This window comes from Hyposmocoma kahamanoa, unplaced genomic scaffold (assembly GCF_003589595.1).
Source record: "Hyposmocoma kahamanoa isolate Upper Pololo Valley unplaced genomic scaffold, ASM358959v1 93, whole genome shotgun sequence".
Lineage (NCBI taxonomy): Eukaryota > Metazoa > Arthropoda > Insecta > Lepidoptera > Cosmopterigidae > Hyposmocoma > Hyposmocoma kahamanoa.
Window position 1 is genome coordinate 8,913,622 of NW_020654810.1, and position 9,873 is coordinate 8,923,494.

Genomic DNA, 9,873 nt, shown 5'->3' on the forward strand with positions numbered 1-9,873 from the left:
TCATTCTCTCATGACAACAGGCTGAAACTGAACAAAATAAAACTACAATTGCAAAATATAGGAATGGAAAAAATAGTAAACTTTAATTTTCAAAAGTCTTGTGATAATACTGAAATTGACGATACAATATTTTAGTTATTAATATGGCCGATGCGTCTGAAAAGAAAGTGTAAGCTTTGCATGACTATAACGTTTAACAGGAGGTAAGTTCACACCCAACCTTAAAAATATTTTAGATTTTTTCATGTTGTTTCAGATATTTGACAATTCCATTCTTGTCCCAAGAGTCGGCTAGCTTGGCATGTGAGGTTCTGTCCGTGGACAAAGAGCTGAAAGGAAGCGGTGTTCGAAGAGAGATCACTTCTGAAGGTTCTAACCTACTAATGTTAGTATTTTCAAAGATAAACTAAAGTTTTTCTTAAGAAGCAAATTGAAGACTCGTGGCGCTAGAGGAGAAGACGAATGAGTTAATAATAATAACATGAGAGATCAGTCTCTCTAACTGGCACCTATTGTTTTCATTTATCCCTGCAATAGCATAACTGCAATAATTGTTTAAGGAACATCTTTAGATGTTGTCGTTGTTGGATTCACTCATGCTCCGACTATGTGTGACCCTCTCAATTTAGAGTAAATTCTTCTATGGGTCGGACCCGTCCCAGTTCAATCACTCCAAGAAACCTTATCTGAGATGTACGTGCATAATATATTAAAAAAATCCTTCATAGTTTGTTTCGTAGGATAATTGTAAATTGATAAAACAAAATCACATTTTGCTGAATTAAGAACACTGAAGCATAAAAATAAAATAAAAATTGCATGATGAAGCAAAATATTTGTATTAAAATTACTACCATAATTAGATTTTATTTCACATTATAAAGTTAAATTTAATTACCATCTTTTTTCAGAAATTTGTCTGGGACTGAGCTGAAGAAATTAAGAGTATCTGTTAACTCAATGCTCAAGAATATTTTGTTAATTGTTAAGACTATAAATCAGTTTGAAAGTAACTTACAATAATGCCTGAACACACTCCAGCACCTACACCATCACGGTCTTTGTACGGATTTTTCATGTACCTCTTTAGTAAGACCATGTTAGGCTTATACTGCGCCTGGGCATTTATACCAGATAAGTATTTACATTATTTCAACATTTATTACTACCCACAAAAGTACTGGGCTACAGCTGTGCCAATACAGTGTCTTGTTGCACTTACATTGTTTGCATTCCTCATATACCCTAGTATGAATTTAATGTTAATGACACACATCGATCATATCAATACAATGAGTGATCCTATTTCAAATTATTCAGTGATCTCAAATGAGAACCCTTATAAGATACCTGACATGTGTATATGCACAAATGAACACAGTTGTATGAAACATAATTATTCTGCTACTCCGCAGGATTTGAATGAAAATACAGTGCCTCCACTGCACGATTTGAATATTCGCTTCGTATGTAAGAAACTGTATTTGAATAGGAATAAGTAAAACAAGATATATTTGTAGCACTATATGACAACTTTGTACAAGTAAAAAAAGAATTAAGTCTACATGTAAAGAGTTGTGTAGTTTGTTTAGTTCAGTGTACATAACACTTTCCTACTAGGTAACTTTTGTTTGCAATGCAATTTTCTATTGCTGTTACATTCCAAGTATTGTCATACCAGCATCCTTGTAAACTTATTTACTATGTAGTGTGTACCAATTTACTAAAGTAATTACTGTTTTACATCATTCTGGAATTTACTATTTACATTACAAGTGCCGTTTTAATATGTAAATGACGCCCGACCTAATAGTATGCGTATATGTATACTATTGACTGTAAACTTTATACTCCTAAGTTTGAAATAAATAATTGTGACTGTTTGTGATTTTTTCTCCACAAAAACGTCGTAATTTAATTTTGGCACCGTCGTGTATTGACGAAAATATAATAAAGTACACGTAATGGCACTCCGAATTACTATGACACAGAATCCGGACTCGGTTCTCAAATGAAAGTAGAATATACGTGTGCCGTGAGAAAGCCGTGATAATCTGATGATTTGACCTACCGCCTCTCACGTGGTTTCGTATCCGGGCTCGCGCCTCTGAATTTCTCGGTATTTATGTGCGAAATTTACTATGAGGTTTTTGGCGAAGGAAAACATCGTGATGAAACCAGCACGTCGAAGAAGGGTCACAACCCGGAAAACGTAAAGTTCCCAACCCGCATATGGCCAGCGTGGCGGACTAAGACCTAAAGCCCTCGCCTGTGAGGAGACCGGTGCCCAGCAATGCGACGTATAAATGGGTTAATGATACTTTTGTTTGGTTTACATCTGACTAGTTTGAGTAGTAGAGTGGTACTGCCCTCCTTAGCTATTGGAATCGTATTTGTATGACTTCTTACACAAGCATTGCAGTGAGCACTGAAAATCGTACTGAAGTCCTTGCCATTAGGGTCGTATTTCCAGTGCTTGAAATCATACTCAAATCCTGACTTGAGTAGAGTACTTGAGTAGAGTTCTGCAATATGATCCTAAGTGAAAAGCGCTTTTACAAGCACGCTTTTCAAACGTACATTATAACGTTAAAAAAATAAGCAGTGTTTTCCATTTCAACGGTTAACAACTACAAAAGTGAAACAACTTATGTTTTTAAACGCTAATGAACAAAATGTTGATATAATAATGTTATATCATAAATAAAAATATAACTCGTTTTTCACAAAAAAACTTATCTTAAAACCTTTACTTGCGTTTCGCTATCAACACAACGTTGCAAGCTTTTTTTAACATAAAAGTCTATGCGCTTAAACGTTTTCTAAACGGTTTTGTTAGCTCTAAATTAAAAAGCGTTTAAGTGAAAAAGCGTTTAAAAAAGCACGTTTTTTAAAAAAAGCATTACGTTTAAACGTTTAAAAAAATAGGCAGTTTTTCCCATCTCAAGATATTAGTACCAGAGTCGCTAGGATGCCCACGTGATGGCCGACTAATGTTGGAGCATTAAAAATAGCCCTTCAGAACCAAATCTTTGAGTCAAGTTTTTGATGAGTACTTAGTTTACTGTTTTCTTTTAATAAAATATTTTTTTCTTGAGAATCTTGGTTTCTGTATATGAGTAGGTATATGAAAAACTAAAGATGATACAAAAATCTGACGTCAGATCTGAAACCAGCGCCCCAAATATATAAATATACCTACAGATACTGATTAATTAGCTCTTTGGGGGAGGCCTATGTCCTGCAGTGGACTTCCGGCTGAAGTGATGATGATAAGTAAATGCCTAGTTCGTCCTGGGAAGGACTGCCACCTTACCTTTTTTTGCCGCCAAGCGGTAATGTGAGCATTACTGCGTTCCAATTTTAAAGGGACCCTTACCCTTGGTAAAATTACAGGCACATGGCAGTAGCAGTCCCCTCAGATCTATGCGATTTGAAGCTCTGAGTTGCACTGCAACTGTTTTGGATAGGCGTGTAGCTTATAATCAGACACATGATTTGTTCGTCCCTATAATAAATAACTTTTATTTGAGATAGTGGTTATGTTTTTCTGAAATGAAAATATTTGGTAATTTTTTTACTATAATAATAGAGGTGAAAATTATGATGGTGAAAATTCTCATCCGCAGAACAAAGATCTATGTGCAAGAGTTGTTCTCACGACATAGTACATTTCGTTCGTTCTTCTTCGCTGTGGATGTCAGATCGACCGTTGTTTGATTTCATATTTCCGAAATCAAATAAGATATATAAATTCTCAAAACACCTTTACGTAGGACATAGTTTGAGTAAGGAAGTTATTATCGTTTCGCTATATATTCACATCGGACTCTGTTCTTCGGATGAGTCGATTTATTTAGTAGTAATATTAATATTCTATAATCTGGGTACAATCAGACCTAAGCTAGGAGCTGTGGTTCTCGAGATTCAAAATGGTTCCGCTGGAATAAGCTTATTCCAGCGTGGACAGTAAAATGGTTGTTTTATTGTGCACGCTTATATCTTTTGAACGGTGGACCGACAAACTTTTTTTTTTGCAACTAGAACCGAGTAAATAGAGCCACTTTTTTCTGGCTAACAAAAACTCGATCTTGGTCACGCTCGAATAAAGCACGCCTATCCTATCCTACCTATCCTATCCTACTGCTTAGAATAATAACGCATCCTACTGTATGTCCGACTACCAGGTTGTCTCTTACATACATTATTTATTGTAATAAATATGTACTTAATTTTTTTTAAATTTAATTATGAAATTTACTATGGTTGCTTAGTTGAAGGATGACAAAAAATACTATGTCTCTTCTTTAGAATCTATTGTGCCTATTTGATCAATTGGATTGTTGACTCTACTTGCATGAATAGACTAGTGTTTAGTACAATAGTTCACATTTATTACCACTTAACACCTGTACACTTGCAGAGATGATGACAAGTTTACAAAGAGTGTGATTTATTCCTACTTAACATATTTTGTGTAAGTATTCAATTGATGTTCATTGTTTATATTAGTTTCAAGGTGTATTAGGCATTAAGATTTTGAAATCGTGGAAATGTGTAAGTAATTATGAGTGGTTGGTAGGTAGAATTAAAACTATAATATTAGGAGCAATGTAATATAATTTTTAATATATAATAGATAAAACAACACTTCCCATAATTAGTACAAAATAAAAGTAAATATAATGTTAGTTTTTACATAGGTAGGTAAAATTTATTTAAAGTACAGAACATATGAAGGACTACACACTGAATTGAGATAAAATACTTAGTAGGTACTGACTTTGAAAAATGATGTAAGCCACTTTTAATATTCACAATATGAACTTATTGCATCGATTAATGATTATTTGGCAGACCAAAAGAGATTTTCCAACAGTGCATAGGTCTTAAACCTAACTTTATCATATAATGTGAAACTTGGAATAGAAGCTGTAAGAAAATCTGCAATTAGACTAGCCGCTACACCTTATATACCGAAACATTAGGACTAAGAAACTTTTAATGTGATGTTCCAGCATACAAGTTCAGTTGCATGCAGGCAACATGGGGCCAGCATACACCCAAATATAAATAATTTTTTTAAGTAATAGTTCATAGATAGTAATTTTAATATATTTTGTACAATAAAATACAATTAAGTACAACTTGTAGCAAAGATATTAAAGAGAGTAATATTTATCTCGAGTGTTAAAGCTGCAATAACGTGTGTGTACGCACAAGGCATATTTACACAGCACACACGCACGGCAACAACACACCTGTGCTGCACACTACTATAGTACATAATTAATTTTATTACTTAATAGAATATAAAGACACGCCAAGCTGACACCTTCTTCAACTCCACTTACTTTACATATTTCAATGCATGATTAGCCAATGAACATGCCTGTACTTCACTAGCAGACTGCTATTAAATAATACATTGATCATCGCTTAATATCACAGCTAATTATGCTTTGAAAATTATAGACATGTCTAATTTTCACTAATGTAGATAACAATGTAGAGTATAAGTAGACAATCTGAATAAATTTACATTACAATATCATGTCTTTTCATATGAAAAATTTAAAATTACATTACCAAAAATTAAACAGTGCAGCGCATTATAAATAAATGTGCATACCTTAATATTTAATTGACTAAATAAATTTGTTGCCTGCAGATGTGACATATTTTAAATATCGAGAGGTAATATCTTAAGAGAAATTTTAATTTCAACTATGGAAAAAAAGTTAAATCCAAATTTCAAATATTTTGTATCTATATGACAATTCCCTTCAAATCCACCTAGTTATTATGAATGTGAAATATCAATCCAAAGCCGAGTCTCCTTCACACATATTTCACTACCACTGCAATTGTGGATTAAAAAGTAACCTGGATTGAAGAGAAGCAATTGCTAACACTTCACGAGTGTGCATTGCTGTTAACGTGTTGCTTCTTATCCTGGGCGTCAGGCGTGCGCTGCCCATCGCGCCGCGGCGGCATACGCTCGTTGATCGCATCCAGCCCTTTAGCCTCAGCAAATGAGGTTATCTTATGGTTGGGAGAAAATCCTTGCAGAGCATTCTTCAGTGAGGTTTTGCCACCGGAGAGAGCGCCAAGTGGCAGTGCTCCTGTCGGGGTCAACCCCTTCAGCTGCAAGACAGATTCACTTTCCTCACGAAGCACTGAGAATACATGAGCCATTTTGCCAATAGCTCGGATCTTGTTGCGAATTACTTCTTTCCTGAGATTAGCTTCCTCCAGTGCATCATCCCCTTCAGACATTAACTCATCATCAGAGCAAATGTTTAACACATTAACCAGCATCTCTGTAACCTTCTCACCAACAAATGGAAGAGACCAAGTGAAAACATCCATAAAATTGGGCAGCCAATACGGGTGTGGGGAGCAGTTGAACTGTCTGATGTTCATCACATTGTTTTCATACTTGAGGACAGCCGCTTTGTTATTGTACACATCCAAGTAGTTGGGGGCAGAAAAAATGGTGATGAGACTTGGAAAACCTGTGGTTTGGCTTTTGCGATACATTCTGTATCCAGCATCTTGAGCTTCATGTGCACGTATGATCGACAATAAATTGTTTCTTTGAAGGAAATCACAACAGGCAGCATAGCTATAGAAGTAAGAACAACCTCTGACAGAGTTGTGCGAAAAATGTTCAGCGTTTTTCTCATTACCAAAGTCCTCGAGAGGGTCCGACCAGAGCAGGTCACACATAGCGCCAAATGCGGGAGGTTCTTTGAATCTATCTAGTTTACGAATATCATCTAGGTTGTTGATTTCGGGTGACAGACCGCCATGCACACATAGGAACTGCTGGTTCATAAGAGCAGCAAGAGGTAAGCAGTCGAAGGCATCCATACATGCATCATACACTTTCTCAGAATATTTGATCTTGCACTCCTGTTTGAAGGTGAAGTATTCTGTCAAGTGTCGGCACTCGTGGTTGCCGCGTAATAAGAATAACGTCTTCGGGTAGCACAACTTCAGAGCCCAGAGGTAGAGAACACATTCTATACTGAAGTAACCTCTATCTACATAATCGCCTAGAAAGAGGTACTTCGTGCACGAAGGTGAACCTCCCACCTCGAACAGCTTCATCAAATCGTAGAATTGGCCATGGACGTCTCCGCACACGGTCACCGGTGAATCAATCTCGATCATAGTTTTTTCTGACCGTAAAAGGGTGGCACCATCTTGGATGATTCGTAAAGCCGCATTTTCTTCGATCCTACCCTCTAAGATAAAGTGTTGCTTCAGTACATCTGGCAGAGGCTTTCCAGTTTTTTCATCGAATACCTCGGAGACTGTGAGCTTGCGGCTGGGTGGGAAAGCAACACTTTGGATCATACGCTGCGTAGTCGACACTTTATCATTGCTCCCGGACATATTTTTCACATTCAAATTCCGGTCTAATCCATACAAGCCACTATTTTCAAAATGGCAGAAAAGATATAATACTAAAACAGAATCCCGATTTCAACTACTACTGCGCACTGTATAACAATGCGCAAACATCTGGCGAGTGGTCAATAAAATAAACAGGGATATCGAGCGCGTTTTATTACTTTTGAAAACGTCATTAAATAGTAACACTGACTGAGTCAGCCACTACAGCCTTAATATTCAAATAAAATAATTTAATTTTCTGATAGATTAACGAATGTAACAAAATAGTTTTATAATTTATATCTCTAATTAACCATTCTACGATTCTAACAAGTAATGAAAATTGGATACTGTGAAATTATGGAAGATCGAGACGGCAACACTTCAACGATCTATCTAAGCGCGGCAGCTTAGTTAAGTTTACTTCTTATTATAAAAAATGATAGAAATGTTAAATTTTGAAATAATAAAAAAGTAGATAATAAATTTCACCGAATTATACTATAATCAATCAAACATTATATTATAATTCTTTTCTTGAAAGAGTTATAGAACAAAATATACTTTGACATTCAAGTACAGTGGATCCGTGTAAAGTCGCCTTCAACAAGTAGTTAGTGAAGTCAAGTCGGTCTGTGGAGAGAGCGAAAAAGACAGATATATGAGATGTTTCCTTGTTTCGTGATTTCATCATCGTCAACCTTCGAGATTAATAATAATACCTAACGTGTATTTTATCCTCTAAATAACAATTCATAATCGGTTTATTTCAAATACCCACTGTCAATGTTTTTTGGCAATAATCAGGAACTCGTGGTGATTCAAATGTTCAACCCCACAAAAATGGAATATACGGGTACCCTCCGACGCTACATAGTCACCGTTCAACGACAAGAAAAAAAATATTTTAATTGATATTTAAGAAGTGATTTTATAGATCAATAAAATTATTGAGTATGTTGATATGTGACACTTGTATAATTTGAAATATTTTAATCCATAGCAAGACAACAAGACTTTTATTTAAAATTGGTTCGTTGCTGTTAGGATTGGTTAGTGGTGATTTAACGGCATTGTTTTTTATAAGTCAAAAGCACATTAAGCTTAATACTTTGGACTGTTCTTAGCATAATCGGTGTAGAGCTGAATTTAATTCATATGTGTGCAACATGATGGCTCTTTACCTTGTGGGTACTATTGTTATCGTAAGTGGCATATATTTGAATTTTAATTATAAACGTAAAGGACAGTATGCTAAGTTCTACCTATAGTGTAAAAGATAATAATATATAATTACATAATATTTTTTCTTAGCAGGAAATCGATGCTTATTACATATGCATGCTTATAAGATTTTTTGTTTAGAATCTTTTGAGGGTAGTTAGGCTTTTGTTTCGAAATATAAACCTAATAAATTCAGTAAATGTTGTGCCGTATAATATAACATCGTAATATAATAATTAACCTTACGTGGTGTTAGCATTTTACTATTAAATTTTCATTAAACCTAACATGAATAGCGTGGACTCAGGTTACAAACGTGCCAACGTTTTATGTATTCTGGCGAGTCAACAAAACTATATGCTAGCTTTATAACACCTAATTATTGAAGAAACCTCTAATTAGCTGAAGTAAGCGTTGAAATCATCACTGTAAATAGTCAATAATAGTACGATTCTTATCGTATGTTTATTCGGTGGATACCCCATGCGTTCTCGTACTCCCGAACGGGCGGTACCTCGCCATTATTTTTATCGCTACCTAGCGACTATTTTTAACTTTTTATTTCGGAGCAATAATTGCTTTGCACCTATTATTTTCGTAAATACCTATCTAGCTGGCTATTTTCATCATCCTACACGTTTCCATGCTAATACGCTATAATTAGATTGTGGCATACGATTTTCTACAGTGACGTTACAAGCATTGTGTCGGCGGATTTCTTAACATGTAGGTCGCCGTGGACGTGACCCACATTTGGCGTGTTTGCGAACACTGTTGTAAATGTGTTTTTTATGCAGTTCCAAACTCAATTCAACGTCTATTCTTTAAAAATATAAAGAAACCTAGTTTAATTAAAACAGAACAGGATGTTTGGATTAACGACACGTTAACGTTACAGATTCGATGTCATTGACCGAAATATCCACCCGCCGCCGTCGATCTTTTCGACCGAGTGAGGCGCAAGTCGAAATTAAATTTATTTTTCGTAAACGCTTAGCCACGGACACTGTATTATTGCAAGTGATCAACTACATATAATAGCCACGATTCCGACGCTTGTCTGGTCGTAGCTGGCGACGACGACGTCATAATATCTATCACATGATCTCAGCGAAATCTAAACGCGTTAGTACGGCACTACGGATAGATTGTGAAAAGTTCATTGTATGCTTTATGAAGTACCAACAGTCTGAGGGCCGTATTCTAGAACTCTACTCAATGCTCAAGTCAGAATTTGAGTATGGT

General features: G+C 35.6%; 2 protein-coding genes across 2 annotated transcripts; one reads left to right on the top strand and one right to left on the bottom strand.

Annotated features, from left to right (window-relative positions):
• Positions 1 to 42: 42 nt before the first annotated feature.
• On the top strand, positions 43 to 2,449 carry LOC113237444 (phosphatidylinositol N-acetylglucosaminyltransferase subunit P). The gene is made up of 3 exons (XM_026473923.1): positions 43 to 169; positions 257 to 385; positions 912 to 2,449. Exon 3 carries the CDS (start codon positions 1,023 to 1,025, stop codon positions 1,500 to 1,502), a length of 480 nt encoding a protein of 159 aa, XP_026329708.1. The 5' UTR covers positions 43 to 169; positions 257 to 385; positions 912 to 1,022; the 3' UTR covers positions 1,503 to 2,449.
• Positions 2,450 to 4,639: 2,190 nt separating this feature from the next.
• On the bottom strand, positions 4,640 to 7,579 carry LOC113237152 (serine/threonine-protein phosphatase 2B catalytic subunit 3-like). Its single transcript, XM_026473462.1, has one exon. It carries the CDS (start codon positions 7,402 to 7,404, stop codon positions 5,917 to 5,919), a length of 1,488 nt encoding a protein of 495 aa, XP_026329247.1. The 5' UTR covers positions 7,405 to 7,579; the 3' UTR covers positions 4,640 to 5,916.
• Positions 7,580 to 9,873: the final 2,294 nt, after the last annotated feature.